General features: G+C 38.8%; 1 protein-coding gene across 1 annotated transcript in view; it reads left to right on the top strand.

Moving 5' to 3' along the window:
* LOC115222832 (sushi, von Willebrand factor type A, EGF and pentraxin domain-containing protein 1) overlaps positions 1-18,873 on the top strand; it is an 87,346-nt gene that overhangs the window by 25,591 nt on the left and 42,882 nt on the right. The window contains exons 2-5 of the mRNA XM_029793157.2: positions 10,902-11,105; positions 11,660-11,836; positions 13,197-13,379; positions 18,466-18,654. Coding sequence (XP_029649017.1) covers positions 10,902-11,105; positions 11,660-11,836; positions 13,197-13,379; positions 18,466-18,654 — 753 coding nt within the window. The remainder of the gene's footprint in view (positions 1-10,901; positions 11,106-11,659; positions 11,837-13,196; positions 13,380-18,465; positions 18,655-18,873) is intronic.

Genomic DNA, 18,873 nt, shown 5'->3' with positions numbered 1-18,873 from the left:
TTTGAATTCTTGCTGAATAAATACAGTTTTTCATCGGCATGAAATTTTAAGTTCCAGAAAAATAAGAAAAATTCTATTAAAAATTCTATCTGTCTCTCTCTCTCTCTCTCTCTCTCTCTCTATATATATATATATATATATATATCTATATATCATCATCATCATTGTTTAACATCTGTTTTCCATGCTAGAACGGGTTGGACGGTTCGACCAGGGTCTGGGAAGCCAAGAGGCTGCACCAGGCTCCAATCTGATCTGGCAATGTTTCTACAGCTGGATGCCCTTCCTAACGCCAACCACTCTGTGAGTGTAGTGGGTGCCTTTTACGTTCCACCGGCACAGGTGTCAGGGGAGGCTGGCAACGGAAGCTGGCAATGGCCACTATCAGTTGGTGCATATATATATACACCTATCTATCTATCTATCTATCTATCTATCTACCTATCTACCTATTTGTCTGCCTGTCTGTCTATCTACCTCCCTCCTTTCTTCTCGTTGACTATTTCTCTTTCTAAGCTTTTCTTTTCTCTTCTGATGAAAGACTAATGTGCAAAACAGCAGAGACTCGTTCTCTTCCCATTGAAGTGTTATGCTAATACCACATTCGTTCAACATTGTCCTCTCATTGTCCTTTCATCGTTTCGGGGGTCAACATAATCAATGAATTACACACCGGTTTCGATGTAATTGACTTGTCCCCTCCCATAAAGTTTCAGGCCTTGTGTCTATAGTAGAAAGGATTACAGTTAATGCGCTCTGGGTATTGAAAGTGTGTGGTTTAATGATTAGGCCACTGGGTGTCTGATCATTTGAATGTGGGTTCAATTCCTGCATCTGGTGGCATGCCATCTCCTTCAGCAAGCCTCTTCACTTCATGCTGTTGCTGCAGCTGCTCCAGTCTGCTCAGGTGAAAACGAGCAGCTGCTGAGTGCATCCTCACATCTCTCTCTCTCTCTCTTTCTCTCTGTCTTTCTTTTTCTCTCTCTCTCTATCACTCTACTCTTGCAAGGGTGGACATGACGACGATGATGAATAACAAGAGGAAAATGATGTTAACAACAATGAGGATGATGTTGATGATGATGATGAAGATGGTGGTGAGGAAGGTGATTGTGATGATGATGATGAGGAGAATGAAGAGCAAGAGGAAGAGCAGGATGATAATGATGATGATGATATTGACAATGCTGTTGCTACTGCTGCTGCTGTTAATGATGATGATGATGATGATGATGATGATGATAAGATAATGATAAAGAAGATGAGGATGTTTCTGATCATAATGAGGAGGAATAGGAAGATGATGATGATGACATATCAACCATTATTTCTGTGGATCAAATCTAAGAAACAGACAAACCAAAGCAAATCTCAATGGATCCAAATCTAGTTGTTGTGTTTATTGTTTGTGTCCGTCCTTCATTAAAATAAATGGTTAAAGTGGCTTCAAGCTGGAATGACAACAAATTCTAACGATGCCAGTGCAGTTTAATTAGCAGCATTTCAATCTCTCAAGGTTAAACGAGACCAGTTTTAGACCTCTGACTTCCACCAAAACACAGTTTTGAATCTGGTGGTTGGTTCTGGGGAATAATTAACAATAAAAAGGTGAAGCACTTTAAAAGTTGACAAAAATAGAAAAAAATGGAAATAGAAAAGAAATGAAAGAAAAAGATTTGGCAGTAAAAGAAGAGAACAAAAACACAAGGAAACTAAAGAAATTAAAAGTGTCTTCCTGAGGTCAAAGTCTAAGGATTATTTTTTTTCTTTTCTAAATCATCATCACCACTACCATCGACACCACCCCACCACCATCATCATCATCACCACCACAACCATCACCATGACCACCATCATCACTACCTCCAGCAACATCACCATCCTCCCATTCTCATCATCATCAACATCATTTTCATCATCTTCCTTCCGTCTTCCTCCTCCTCCTCCTCCTCCTCATCATCATCATCACGACCAACATCCTCCATCTCCTCCTCCTTTGCATCATCCTAATCATCATCAATATCATCATAATCGTTATCCTTACCAACTTCCACATCATCATCAACATCATTCTCATCTTCATCATCGTCATCATTGTCCCTTTTTATCACCATCATAATTATTATTGTTATTGTACATATAAAGAAATCATTATTTGTATCATATACAAACGTGTGTGTGTGCATGCGTGTGTGTGTGTGTGTGCATGCATGTGTGTGCGTGTGTGTGTGTTGCTGGTAAATTATTTTCGTTTCTAGTATCAAAGTCGCTCCCTATCCATTCACCCTGATTCCTCCCTCTTGACACATTCACAAGTGTTATTCACTTCACATACAAGTACCGCAGCAAACATTGCCAAATGTAAATACACCGTCTCTTCCTTTCCTTCTCCATCTGCCTCTCTCTCTCCCCTCTCTCTTCGTCTCTCTCTCTCTCTCTCTTCATTTCTCTCTCCTCTTCTCTATTCGCAGAGGGTCTGTCATAGAATATCCTGGTGTTTCCTTTCACCAGACAATCAGAAATTTGACACTGCACTTTGCAGTGCATGCTTACAGTACACACACACACACACACACACATATGTATGTATGTATATGTAGATGTATAAATTAACTCTGTTGCTTATATAGACACAATGTGTTGTGTATGTGTGTGTGTGTATGCATATATAAATATACATTCACACAGACATATATGCACATATACACATACAATATATATAAAAACATCCATAAACATATATATATATATATATATATGGGCAAAGTTCAGAGAGCTCCTACCTCTGCTGGTGACAAAAGACCTCGCGATCAGAGTAAAAGATAGACTGTATGATGCATGTGTATGAACAGCCATGCTACATGGCAGTGAAACATGGGCTGTGAATGCTGAGGACATGCGTAAGCTCACAAGGAATGGAGCCAGTATGCTCCGCTGGATGTGTAATGTCAGTGCGCATACTCGACAGAGTGTAAGTACCTTGAGAGAAAAGTTGGACCTAAGAAGCATCAGATGCGGTGTGCAAGAGAGACGACTGCGCTGGTATAGTCATGTGGTGAGAATGGATGAGGATAACTGTGTGAAAAAGTGTCACACCCTAGCGGTTGAGGGAACCTGTGGAAGAAGTAGACCCAGGAAGACCTGGGATGAGGTGGTGAAGCACGACCTTCGAACATTAGGCCTCACCGATGCAGTGACTAGTGACCAAGACCTTTGGAAATATGCTGTGCTTGAGAAGACCTGGCAAGCCAAGTGAGACCATAAACTATGGCCTATGCCAGTGGTGTAACCAACCCACTTAGGTGTACCTTTCTTTCATTGGACACTAAACTCTGCTTGTGAAGAGCTGTTGAGGCAAGTGAAATCGAAATCAAATTCGATGACAGCACTGCATGACTGGCATCCATACTAGTGGATTTCTAAGAGCACCATCCGAGCATGATCGTTGCCAGGGCCACCGATTGAACCCCATGTCGGTGGCACGTAAAAAGCACCATTCAACCGTGATCGTTACCAGCATTACCTTACTGGCACTTGTGCCGGTGGTACGTGAAAACAACATTCGTGCGAGGGCATTGCCTGTGCCACTGGACTGGCTCCTGTGCAGGTGACATGTAAAAGCACCATTTGAGCATGTCGAATGTAGCCCATCTTTTATAGCAAGACACCCATAAAATTATCAACCATCTTACAAACAATAACTCTGAGCACCTTTTCAAACTCCACCCGTCTAACACCCGTGGACATATTTACAAAGTCAGAAAACAGCACAGCTCCCATGACTTTAGGAAACATTTTTTCACGCTGAGAGTTGCTGAAGCATAGAACAAACTGTCGGCATCAGTTGTTAGTTGTTGGAGCACTGCATCCTTCAAAACTTCCATGCTTTCTGAGATTCGCCAACACTACACCTGATTTCCTCCCCTCCATACACACACAAGCATACATTGTTCGCTTTCCAGACATTTGTATATTACTGCGTATACTTTATACACACTTTCTATCAAGTTGTGGTGCACCTGAGCACTGTATACAATAATTTCATTATTCATTATTATTAAAACAATGTATTATTATTGCAAACTGGCAGAATTATTTGCATGCTGAGCTAAATGCTTAGCGGCATTTCACCCGTTGTGACGTTTTGAGATCAAATTCCAGAATTGTTAGCACACCAGGCAAAAAGCTTAGCAGCATTTCATCATTCTTTATGTTCTGAGTTCAAATTCTGCCAAGGCCAACTTTACCTTTTATCCTTTCAGGGGTCAATAAAATAAGTACCAGTTGAATACTGGGGCTGATGTAATCAATTATCCTCCTCCCACCAAATTTCAGGCCTTGTGCCTTTAGAAGAAAAGATTATTATTATTATTATTAAGAATACTAAATCATTGCTTGTTACCAGCATGTGTGAGTTATTAATTTTGACATATATGGATAGAAATAGAACTAGAAGCGAAAGAGAGAGAGAGAGAGAGTAAGGGAGAAAAGAGGGAGAGAGTAGGGGAGAGTGAGAGATTTGAACTTAAATTTTCTCAATATGTCATTATGTGAAAAAAGAAAAACCAAAAAAGGCAATAAATGGTCAAAAAAAGTAAATGAAAATTCAACTGATTGGTACCATTTGTAGTTATGAGATGTACTTTAATGTAATAATAATAATAATAATAATAATAATAATGATGATGATGATAATGATAATATTGATAATGGCGTTGCTTTCTTTAAAGTGATGCCATGTGATGGAGGTAAATTGCTTATCCTTGTAACAGAGTTAACAAGAAAGGTAGTGGTGACAGTGGTAGTAGTTGTAGTGGTGGTGGTAGTAGGTGTTGTTGTCGGGGGTGGTGGTAGCAGTAGCAGTGATGGTCATGGCAGGTGTGGTAGTGGTAAAAGAGACCCTCAAAAAAAGAAGCAGGGACCTATTAGTTTTGGGTTGTGTAGGGTTCATGTAGGGTACACATGGTGACCAATGAGATTCTTTTTCCACATTCTTTTCCACTAATTTTATTTCTTGGATGGCAGCCAAGCTGGAGCACTGCCTATATTGACTTTGCTAGTCATTATTTCTTTCTTGCATTCACTTTATCAATTACTGTTTATCGAATCTCTAAGTTATAGCTTAAAAACCTATAAGAATACATCTTGATACTGGTTTACTCTAGCACAGTGCTTTTCAAACTTTTTACTGGAGCGGAACCCCAAGGAAACATTCCACTGGCTCGAGGAACCCCTGTGCAATAATTTAATAGTCTTATGCACACATATCTGCACAGGAGAATTAAAAATTACTGCCGATTTTAGCAGTTTTGTAACTTCTTGCGGAACCCCTGGACTGTACTGGCGGAACCCTGGTTGAAAACCACTGCTCTAGCAAACATAAACACATTCATGGACACACACACACGCACACATGTATATCAGAGGATTTATACAGTTTCTGTCTATCAAATTTATTCACAAGAGTTTGATTGCCTCAAAATTGTCATAACATACAACAGAATGAATGTACATAAGTATGTATGTATGTATGTATGTATGTATGTATGTATGTATGTATGTATGTATGATGTATGTATGTATGTATGTATGTATGTATGTATGTATGTATGTATGTACTGATGTATGTATGTATGTATGTGTGTGTGTATGTATGTATGTAGTGTATGTATGTACGTATGTACGTGTGTATGTATGTATGTATGTATGTAGTGTGTGTATGTATGTATGTATGTATATATGTATGCATGTATGTGTGTATGTATGTATGTGTGTATGTATGTATGTATGTGTGTGTATGTATGCATGTATTATGTATGTATGTATGTATGCATGTATGTGTGTATGTATGTATGTGTGTATGTATGTATGTGTGTATGTGTATACACACACACACACACACACTCACATGCACATATTTATATACTCATGCATAGACGTATATCAATGTCATGTTGTTAGTGTTGTTATTGTTTACACTTCTGTGTTGGTAGTCCCTGTGCTGCAGAAGCATGGTAGACTTGTACAGAAACTTGTTTTAGCAGTGATTTCCCTGTTACATAATGTTACATAACAAGATTTCAGCATTTCTGTAATGCAAGGTATGTGTTTTACGTACGTATGTATGTAAATGTATATATAAAAACATAAATACATACATACACATAGTTTCCATGTGTGTCTATATATATATATATTATATATATATATATACATATAATTTTTATATACATATTATATATACATATATACACATATATATATATATATATATATACATATATATACATATATATATAATATATATATATACATATATATATATATATATATATATATATATATACATATATACATATATATATATACCATATAGTGACCACTCTCTTATATTTTATTTATACATATATATATATATACATATATATATACTAATATACATATATATATACTAATATATTAAATACCATATACATATATATATATATATATATATACATACATATATATATATACACGGAAACTTTTTTTTTTTGCTGCCCACTATAACATGGGTGTTTTATAAAGAGCTACGTTACTACATTTTAACCCCAGGAAAATGTCTTTTCCAGCTGGTTAACTATACATACCCTGTGTCCAGTATATATATACTACTCATATCTCGTTTAGGGATTTTAGAACAAGCTGTTTTGCTCATTACAAGATCAGCAGCTGTTTGCACTTCTCTGTTTATATAATACAAGTAGGGATAATCGACTGCTATCTTTATCAGGTAGGTGTCCAGTACTGATGAAGGGTAAAGACCCAGAAACCATGGTCGCTGGTCTTGCCATGCTGAAAGGGAGTAATTCACTTCGTTACTCACAATATATATATTTCTTTACTACCCACAAGGGGCTAAACACAGAGGAGACAAACAAGGACAGACAAAGGGATTATGTCGATTACATCGACCCCAGCGCGTAACTGGTACTTAATTTATCGACCCCGAAAGGATGAAAGGCAAAGTCGACCTCGGCGGAATTTGAACTCGGAACGTAACGGCAGACGAAATACGGCAACGCATTTCGCCCGGCGTGCTAATGTTTCTGCCAGCTCGCCGCCTTCTTTACTCACAATATATAGCCTTGTGGACAGCCTTGTGCATGGACAGCTCATCAGACTCCATAGGGTCTGATTCGCTGTCCACAAGGCTGTAGCTTTTGTGACCAATGAAACCATTGGTCACTTGATGACCAGACTTTAAATTTTTGTTTTTATATTTTATTGCTCTATTCTTTAGTGTGCGTCTTTCTGATACATCGACAATCAATATACACACACACACACACACACATGCATATATATGTATATATACACACACACATGCATATATATGTATATATACACACACACATGCATATATATGTATATATACACACACATGCATTTATATATGTATGTATGTGTGTATATATATATACACACACACATGCATATATATATGTATGCATGTGTGTATATACATATACACACACACATAGATATATATATATAGATATGTGTGTGTGTGCCTGAGTGCGTGCCTGTGTGTGTGTGTGTGTGCCTGCATGTGTGTGTGATTCAGGCAGAATCCTTCTTCCAATGAAAGTTGAAAGGAGAGAGATAAAAGACAGAGAGAGAGAGAGAGGGGGGCGGAGAGCAGAGTTTTACCTCCTCCAAATTAGGTAAACATGTTGCACCAGACAAGGAACACAGGACCATTTGAGCTCCATACAGGAACGAGAAGTGGTCGGAGACACTGAGTGAGGAGGAAGAAGCAAAGAATAATAGGATGAGGAAGAGAAACAGGCAAAGTTGAGGATGAGGGGGAAAAGATGAGATGAGAGAGGAGTTGAAGGATAAGAAATGGTCTAACCCTTTAGTGTTCGCACTATTCTACCAAAATTAATGCTTTTTCATCCACTTTGTTTTGAACTAATCATGCATCATCTTGTAGCTTTGAGATTTTGATGAGGTAGCTGTTAATTTTTAAAACGATATTGTAGGGTTGGTGTGAGAGACCAGATCTGGCCAGTTTGAACATAAAACAGGCAGAATACTTTTGGCCGGATATGGCCAGTTTAAATGCTAAAGGGTTAATGAATTATGAGGAAAACGTGTTAGAATAGAAGGCAAAACCGTCATTTAAGCCTTCAGAGCTCAGGTTTCTCTGTCAAATTTGATGCTTACTTATTCAGTTTGTTTTGAATGAATCAGGAATTGTCTCATAACGTCTAGATTCCAATGATGTGATTGCTTATCTATAGAATGACATTGTAGGGTAGGTGTGAGAGGCTGGATCTGATCACTTTGAACATAAAACAAGTAGAATATTTGAGCTGAAAAGAGTTAACCCTTTAGTATTTAAACCGGCCATATCCGGCCAAAATATTTAATCTGTTTTATGTTCAAACTGACCAGATCCAGGCTCTCACACCTACCCTACAATGTTATTCTACACTAAGTAATTACACCATCAAGATCTTGAAGATATGAGATAATGCATGATTAATTCAAATCAATGGGAATCAATAGGCATTATGTTTGATGGAATAATCTGAACACTAAAGGGTTAAAGCTGTCAGTTACATGCCACGCAGTTTGAATGTGAAATATTGTTTCTTTCAATTCTTTGAGAATAAGGATCCACAGCATACATATAACTATGTTTTGAAAATGCCCCTGTAAGGGATCACTTTAACCCTTTTGCTACCATATTCATGCTGACATGCACTGCCTTTATATCAATTGATTTTGAAAAATAATGAAGAATTTAGTAAAATATTCAAAACAAATTAACATGAAATTTTGATGGAAGGTTTTAATTGAGATCATGTTGGAGTCTTTCGTTAGCATATTTCTGTTGAAAACAACAAAGAATTTAGTAAAATAATTTTCATTATTAAGCTGCATGTAATGACATGTAATGACATGCATAAGATCTGGTCATCAAATCTAAGTAGAGACTTCAAACTTGAAATATTCAAAGCCACAGTCGAACCAATTCTACTATATGGCTCAGAAACCTGGACGTTATCAAAGAAGCTTGAGAGGCGGTTGGATGGAACCTACACTCGCCTCCTTATGAGAGCTCAAAATCTCTCGTGGAAGCGCCATCCAACCAAAATGCAAATATATGGGAAACTACCACCTGCGTCATCTCTTGTGAAAGGTAGGAGAGTCCAGTTTGTTGGACATTGTTGTAGAGCTGAAAAAGAAGTAATTTCTACTCTTCTCCTCTGGAAGCCATCTACTCGCAATACCAGAGGGCGCACACTCTCCTACCCTCATGTAATCTCCAGGGATACAGGCATCCAGCAACAGGACCTCCGTAATGCCATGATGGACCGTGAAGTCTGGTGTAGCATGGTAAATTCCATTGTCTCGACCACGGTCGAACAATGATGATGATGATTAAGCTGCTGTTTGGAAAATAGATTAACTTGGAATTTAGATGAAAGTTTGAATTTAAATCACGTTAATATAGGAAGTTTGTATTACAGAACCAAGGGCAGTCTCCAGTGACAAAAGAGTTAAATTTAAAAAAGATTAAAAATGAGAGTCACTACATCATAGGTGTAGCTGTGATGTAAGAAGCTTGCTTCCTAACTACATGGTTCCAGGTTCAGTCTTACTGTGTGGCACCTTGGGCAAGTGTCTTCTATAGCCTCAGTCCAACCAGAGCCTTATGAATGGATTTGATAGACGGAAACTGGAAGAAGCCCGTCATATTTATATAGCTATGTGTGTGTCTATGTTTTTTCCCCATCACTACTTGGCAACTGGTGTTGGTGTGTTTACATCCCTGTGACTTAGTGGTTTGGCAAAAGCGATCAATAGAATAAGTACCAGGTTTTGCAAATCAATTATGTCCTGGGGGTCGATTCATTTGACAAAAATTCTTCAAGGCAGTGCCCCAGCATGGCCGCTGTCCAATGACTGAAACAAGTAAAAGATAAAGCCATTCGCCCTGCTAGAAATAGCAGCTAAATCTCTGCCATCTTAAAGAAGATAGGATATCTCAGATAATGCAGTATCTTGAGAAATTAGGTTTCTCAAAACCAGAAAGCAGTTGATTCAAAGATTACAGATCGAATCCTTCACTAAAACTGTAAAAGTCTGTAAGAAGTTTATCATTTAAATATATATGAGCATGTCTAGACATGCGACTATATGCAAGAGAATGCATACATAAAACATACAAATCTGCACATACATACATACATGAAGTACAACCAAAACCTTTCAAGGCAGTACTCCAGTATGGCCACAGTCTAATGACTGAAACAAGTAAAAGATAAGATTAAGGCTACATACATATATATATTATAGCATTTTTTTGGAAGCACTCCGTCGGTTACGACAACGAGGTTCCGGTTGATCCGATCAACGTAACAGCCTGCTCGTGAAATTAACGTGTAAGTGGCTGAGCACTCCACAGACACGTGTACCCTTAACGTAGTTCTCGGGGATATTCAGCGTGACACAGAGAGTGACAAGGCCGGCCCTTTGAAATACAGGTACAACAGAAACAGGAAGTAAGAGTGAGAGAAAGTTGTGGTGAAAGAGTACAGCAGGGATCACCACCATCCCTGCCGGAGCCTCGTGGAGCTTTTAGGTGTTTTCGCTCAATAAACACTCAACACCCGGTCTGGGAATCGAAACCGCGATCCTACGACCGCGAGTCCGCTGCCTGAACCACTGGGCCATTGTGCCTCCACATTATAGCATTACTCGTTATGTGACAATTAACATTGTAGTTAATTCATAATATCACTGGTTACAGTTACTGAGTTGTGGTGGCCATGCTGGGAGGCAGGATAAACATCATCTATTAATTATTTACACATTTCATTTTATTTTTCTCTTATTTCCTTCAGCTGCTAACATTAGGCGTTCATTTTGTCCTTCCCCTCCAAAAGTTGACAATACCATCCCGCTAACCGTGCAGAGAGTTCCAGTCGGAGGATACGTCAACTACACATGTAAAGATAACTTCTATGCATTCGGAATTACAACAGCCATGTGTATCATCAAGAACCACCAAAGAACACGTTGGATTGGTCCGGACATGATATGCGAAAGTAAGTGGGTGCCTCTTGTTTCTTCTTCATTCCACACCATCTCCATCTTCATCATCATCATCGTCAACATTTTAGCATCTGTCTCTCCCTGAGGCTTCATCAGATCCATTTAATCCCACCTACCCTTATATAATGCTGAGTAGCCGTGTATTTCCTCTACAGCAAGACACCTGATCCTGTCCCTCTATCATGTGAAGGTGCATGGCTTAGTGGTGAGGGTGTTGCACACCTGATCAGAAGATTGTGGTTTCAATTCCTGGACAGGGTGATGCAATGTACTCTTGAGCAAAACACTTCATTTCTTGTTGCTCCAGGCCACTCAGCTGACAAGAATGAGTAATCATGCAATGGACTGGCATCCCATCCAGGTGGGGGGAAGATATATGTACCTTGGAAACTAGGAAATCATGTGACATCAAGACTCGGTTACAACACACACACACACACAAATATTTCCTTCCCCTATTTTTGTTGTTTGTTTGATTATCACTTGTTTGTTTTTAGTTTATGTTTCATGTTGTTCCATATATTTCTATCTTTTGTTTCCAATCCAGAAATGTGTGGTAAACCACCCGACTCACCCAGAGCTTACCCCGTCAACTCTACTAAAGACCGTTACCCTCCATATATGGTCATAGAATACCGTTGCAAATATGGTCGACTGACCCTTGGGAGTGCTACGACCGTGTGTCGCAATGGTAAATGGAAAGCAGCCAGCTTCTTCTGCATGAGTAAGTTAACATTTTTGTATTCCTCCATTGCTGTTATTGTTTTGTTGTTATTTAGCCCCGAGTCAATTGTGATCCAGGGGCGGGATCAGTGGGGTGCTTTTATGTACCACTGGCATGGGTGCCATTTGTGTGACACCAGTATCTGCCATGATTGTGATTTTATGTGTGTGCATGTATATATGTGTGTGCATGTATATATGTGTATGTATGTATTTTTGTAAACACACGCACACACATATATAAATTCCATTTGAGTTTTTTAACCCTGGAGTTTACATTATAAAGCTTGTCCCATGGGTATTGGCTATAAGATACAACTAGATTCATTCATAGACTTGAAGAGTCGACATTTTCCAGTGATGCTGGAATAATATTAATCTCATGATTTATATCAAAATATTCCAGCTATAGTGGACGCGCAATGGCCTAGTGGTTAGGGCAGCGGACCCGCGGTCGTAGGATCGCGGTTTCGATTCCCAGACCGGGCGTTGTGAGTGTTTATTGAGCGAAAACACCTAAAAGCTCCACGAGGCTCCGGCAGGGGATAGTGGTGATCCCTGCTGTACTCTTTCACCACAACTTTCTCTCACTCTTACTTCCTGTTTCTGTTGTACCTGTATTTCAAAGGGCCAGCCTTGTCACTCTCTGTGTCACGCTGAATATCCCCGAGAACTACGTTAAGGGTACACGTGTCTGTGGAGTGCTCAGCCACTTACACGTTAATTTCACGAGCAGGCTGTTCCGTTGATCGGATCAACCGGAACCCTCGTTGTCATAACCGACGGAGTGCTTCCACATTCCAGCTATAATTTTTCTGGTAAAGCATTAATGAAGCAATAATGGAATTATGCAATAAAATGAGCAGCTCACTCCATTCTCCATGTTGAAACACACACATGTATATGTAAATGTATGTATGTATATATTTTTTTTGTGTGTGTGTGTGTATGTATGTTTGTGTCTTGATATCACGTGATAATTGTAAATGAGATTCACTGTCACACAAGCAGTGTCATTCATTTCCAACATTCTGTGGAAACATGTCCAGCCATAAAGAAATATGACTTTGTTTGGAATCAGGTGAGGGTTAGTGACAGGGAGGGCATCCAGCCATAGAAGATCTGCCTCAAATAAATTCTGTTCAACCCCAGAAAAACATGGTAAGTTGGGTGTTAAATGATGACGATGACGATAACAATGGTCCTATGACAAAACGGGCTTTTCAGTAAATGGCAGTTGATGGGAGTGGGAGGGGTTTGTCACACATCAAACATAATATACAATATAGCCATTCGTGTTTGTTGTTTGTTTTTCGCTCTTGTTGTTTTCTTTTATTTTTTTTCCGTATTACATATTACAGAACAGTGTGGAAGACCTCGGAGTGTTCCAAACACTGAGCTTATTACATCTTATCCCGACCAGAAACAGTTTCGAGAAAAAACCACTGTGTCGTATAAATGCAACGAGGGATACCACCAGACAGGCATCAATTTGGCATGGTGTTTCCGGGGCAAGTGGCGTGGACCTTACATTAACTGTACTGGTATGTTATTTTACTTTATGCTTTGTTATGCTGTGTTATGGTACATGACTTAGTAGTAAGAGTGTCAGTTCTGCGATGCAAATGATCTGATGGTTTGCAATACTAACTTCAGAAAACCTGCCAGTCACCTAGTCACCTACTGTTCTGGTAGACACACTAGCCAAATTGACTACATCCTTGACAGAAAAAGGGAAAGATGGCCACTTATAAATGCCAAAACCTTCCCAGGCGAAGAATGTACGCCACAACATAGACTGGTAGTTAGCGACTTCAGGATCAGGGCTAAATGGATGCCCAGAAGAAGACCAGCATGGAGGAGAAGGGTGTAGAAGCTTAAAGATCCTGCAAATGGACAGAGATTTAGAGACATATTACTCAAACCTTTGACGAAATAGAAGGGAATATATCTTCACACGATGTAGAAGACGACTGAAGGTTTCTACAGGGCAACCCACTGAGGGCCACTGACCAGATCTGTGGATGGTGCAAAGTCCCCTTATGACTCGAAATAACATGGTGGTGGAACAATGTTTTTGACAGGGCTATTAGAGAAAAGAAACAGGCTTGAAAGGACTTAAAGAACGGTGGTAGCAGGGAATTGTATCAGACTGCCAGAAGGGAAGCTAGGAGACAGGTTTATATAACCAGAGGGGAAGCAGATATGAAAAAATTCGCCAACGTTCTGCGCCATGAGGACCAAAGACTTGAGGTATTTCATGTTGCAAGACAGTGTGCAAGAGAGAATCATGATGTCGTAGGAGAGAAATGTGTCTGCATGGATGATGGTTCACTTGCACTAAACAAGGCTGCAAAGAGAGAGGTTTGGAGACACCACTTTGAAAGGTTGCTCATAAAGAAAATGAATGGGACAAAGAAAGTCTGCCAAATGTCGACCCAACAGAGGGACCAGCTATCCAAATTGACAGTATCTTGGTAGATAAAGCAATTAAGAGTATGAGGACAGAGAAAGCCCCCGGCCCATCAGGAATCATTGCAGAGATGCTCAAAATATCTGGTGGTATTGGCTATAGCCTAGTCACCCATATAGTTAACCAGGTGATACACGAAGGAGTCAACCCAATGACTGGTGTAGCAGCATAATAGTCAACTGCTTCAAAGGTAAAGGTGACGCTTTAGATACAAATAATTACAGATGTATCAAGTTGTTGCATCAGGTAATCAAGGTCATGGAGAGGGTCATATCCCAACTAATTAGGGAGAGAGTCAGTTTAGATGAGATGCAGTTTGGGTTTGTGCCAGGGAAAAGCACCACTGATGCTATATTTCTGGTAAGACAGCTGCAGGAGAAATACCTAGCCAAAGATAAACCTCTGTACCTGGCTTTTGTTGACATGGAGAAAGCTTTTGACAGGGTCCCCCAATCTCTTATCTGGTGGTCAATGAGGAAACTAGGGATAGATGAATGTTTAGTGAGAGCTGTGCAAGCCATGTACAGGGACGCTGTCAGTAAGGTGAGGTTTGGCATTGAGTACAGTGAAGAATTCCGAGTAGAGGTGGAGGTTCACCAAGATTCAGTCCCCAGCCACCTCCTATTTATTATAGTCCTCCAGTGTAAGCTATGGACACATAAGAGGTGCAGCAATGTCAAAGGAAGGCTAACTGGGAAAATAGTTTTGTATGTGGCAGATGCTCAGGAGCAATAAACATTGAAAATGTGCAGAGAACAACTTCCACCAGATTCCAGGGAGAAAAACTAGAAGTTGATAGCTTCCATTCGAGTAAGGTCATTGCCAGTGCCGCTAGACTGGCTCCTGTGTAGGTGACATGTAAAAACACCATTTGAGTGTAGCTGTTGCCAGTACTGCCTGACTGGCCCTCGTGCCAGTGGCACATAAAAGCACTCACCACACTCTCGGAGTGGTTGGCATTAGGAAGGGCATCCAGCTGTAGAAACTCTGCCAGATCAAGATTGGGGCCTGGTGCAGCCATCTGGCTCACCAGTCCCCAGTCAAATCATCCAACCCATGCCAGCATGGAAAGCGGACATTAAACGATGATGATGATGATTATATAATATAACCACCAATCCTATCAACATCCTTGTCTCCACCAACAAATATATACAGGTTTGTGTGTGTGTGTATGTGTGTGTGTGTGTATGTATATACATATGTGTCTGTATATATTAATTACTTAAACCGTCCAATATCATTCCCACCCTTCCCATACACACACAAGCTTAAAAATGTCAAGTCAATCTCACTAGAATTTTCACTTCCAAACTAAGACTTTACAACTTTGCAACATTCCAACCTTAGAGGTCACAGGTTCTAATCCTTCCCACCCTTCAATATATCATTAAAGTGGGAAAACAAAAACTAATGTCTTTGACCCAAACAATAATTTGTTTCATGTTCTAGGTTCCATTCAAAACAAACCACCAGAGTTTGGCATTTTCTATAATCTCAGATAACATAATGGACTTGTGGATTAACTTTAGAAGCATGTTTAAAAAAAGCATCTTAAATTCCACAAAACGGTCTGCTAAGGGCTACAGCAACCCATTTCACCAAATGATGTTTAACAAATACATACCCATCTTTTGCAAAAATAAAATAAAAATAATAATGATAATGATTTAATAAATAAAATTATAAGCTTTCACACCATACTGTCTTTCGAAAATAATCTAATATTAACCCTTTTGTTACCAACCCGGCTGAAACCGGCTCTGGCCCTGAGTACAAATGTCTCGTTTTCATAAGTTTTGAATTAAAATCTTCCTCCAAACTTTAGTTTCAATTTATGCTCCTAACACTAGCTTAATGATAACTAAGTTATTTTACTAAATTCTTTGTTATATTTAAAGTAATTAAAAGAAACACAGAGCATCTCAAAATAAATACAGTAACGAAAGGGTTAAGGCAGATAAACTCATATGACAGTAAAAAAAATAGGCATCAGTACATGCTGGAATTGAACCCACACCTCTTATTTTCATGATAATTGTGTTGATCAATTACATCAACATCCACTCCTTTTTTCTTTTCCATTATATACCCTAATATTAGACTATTTTCTAGAGTTAATATTTAATGAAGACTTATAATTCTATGTGCTAAATTTTCACTCACCACCATTTCCTAATTCATGCACAGGTTTAATTAATGATGGTTTCAAATTTTGATACAAGGCCAGCAATTTTGGAGGAGGAGGGCAAGTTGATTCCATTGATCCCAGAGATCAAATGCCACTTATTTTATTGACCCTGAAAGGATGTAAGGCAAAGTTGACTTCAGCAGGATTTGAACTCAGATGCTAAACATTTTGTTCAAATTGCAAATGATTTTACCACTTTGACATCTTAGTAATCAACAACAACAATTCATCTCTTGGTCCATGTCTTATATTTAGTCCTCATCGACGTAAAACAAAAAGGCAAAAATAAATTTGGAAATAGAATATTAAAAAGGCTATTGTGAGAAGTGCTAGATTCTCATAAAAGGGGACCCTAAAGATGTTAATAAAAGGGTACCGTAGTGGAAGCACTCTGTCGGTTACGACAATGAGGGTTCCAGTTGATCCGAATCAACGGAACAGCCTGCTCGTGAAATTAACATGTAAGTGGCTGAGCACTCCACAGACACGTGCACCCTTAACGTAGTTCTCGGGGATATTCAGCGTGACACAGAGAGTGACAAGGCCGGCCCCTTGAAATACAGGTACAACAAAAACAGGAAGTAAGAGTGAGAGAAAGTTGTGGTGAAAGAGTACAGCAGGGATCACCACCATCCCCTGCCGGAGCCTCGTGGAGCTTTTAGGTGTTTTCGCTCAATAAACACTTACAACGCCCGGTCTCGGAATCGAAACCGCGAGTCCGCTGCCCTAACCACTGGGCCATTGCGCCTCCACAAGGGTACCGTAGAGATATTCGTAAAAGGACACCGTAAAGATGTTTGTGAAACAGTACCCGAGAGTTGTTTGTAAAAGTGTACCCTACAATGAGGTCACCATTCTTATTGAGTTAAATGCATTTCGGTTCACATGACCCTGCTTCTTCACATGTCTGGTACTTTCCAGACAAGGATCTGGTGGTACCTTCTAAAAGATGAGGCAATGCACTAATAAAGAGCTGATGGTACTTTTCAGGCAATGAGCTAATGATCCTTTTCAAGTCCCATTTTCCCACCATTAAACATATACACCAGTAACTCCAAGAAATAAGAACATTGAGATCAGAATACATAAACTGCGATGTTAGAAGAGCTGCTTTTTGTTTGTAGAGTTCAAGAATCTGAGAATCTGAACAGCTTTTATTTCCCTATTCTAACAATTCTTCGCATGATGTTGTTTTTATTTTCACCCCAGACTATTACAGTCTTTGAATAGTTGTAATGCTGTTATTGTTGGAGTACCGTTTTTGGAAGAATTTGATAACGCATGTATGCCTCCTGTTTATGTGTGTATGTGAAAGAGAGAGAGAGAGAGAGTGATTGAATGTATACACACAAACATACATACATGCATATGTTCACTTATATGTGTGTAAATATAATTATGTGTGTGTGTGTGTGTGTATATATATATATATATACACATGCATATATATATTATATATATATATTTCTACACACACATGTGTGTGTGTATATATATATATATATATATGTATATATATATATATTATATATATATATATATATTTCTACACACACGTGTGTATATATATATATATGTATATATATATATAATATATATATATATACACACACACATATTTTATATATATTTCTACATCTATATAGAATATATATATGTATATGCATATGTATACACACACATAAAAATATATATATATATATTTATGCACACATATATATTTATATACATATATACACACGTATTTATGTATATACATATATACACTTGCTTATGCATTCACATACATGCGCACGCACACACACACACACGCATATGTATGTCATGGCTACATGAGATATTTTGTTATTGTTGTTATTTTTGTAAAAGAAGAAGGAGGGAGGCGGAGACTAAAATGCTATTTTTTGAAACGGTTTAAAATATTCCTGACTGAAATAAGTATTTCTTCCTTGTTTATTTTTATTAGTGAGTCGAGAAAAACTGAACGAGTTGTGTGGGGCACCTCCTGAAATTGAGAACGGAGAAGCGCGAATACGAGACGAACCAGTTCGTCATGTGATTTATTCCTGCGCCGATGGCATGAAGCTTATCGGATCTGCAACTCTGAATTGCCAAGCCAGGGGTGTCTGGGATAATGAACCGCCAAGGTGTTTATGTAAGTATGATTATTTTCGATTACATTCATATCTAATCTTCTGTGAAAATATATCTGGTTATGGGGAATTACCTTGCATGGAAACAGGTGAAGGTTTGTGACAGGTAAGGCATCCAGTCATGGAAAAATTTGGCTCAGCAAAATTCTGTCCACTCCATACATGCACGTAAATGTTTTAAAGGTTAAAACAATTATGATGATGGTGATGATGATGTTGAT

The sequence above is a fragment of the Octopus sinensis genome, linkage group LG21 (genome assembly GCF_006345805.1).
Source record: "Octopus sinensis linkage group LG21, ASM634580v1, whole genome shotgun sequence".
Taxonomy (NCBI): domain Eukaryota; kingdom Metazoa; phylum Mollusca; class Cephalopoda; order Octopoda; family Octopodidae; genus Octopus; species Octopus sinensis.
Note: the sequence above shows the minus strand (reverse complement) of the source record. Positions and strands in the feature narration are given on the sequence as shown.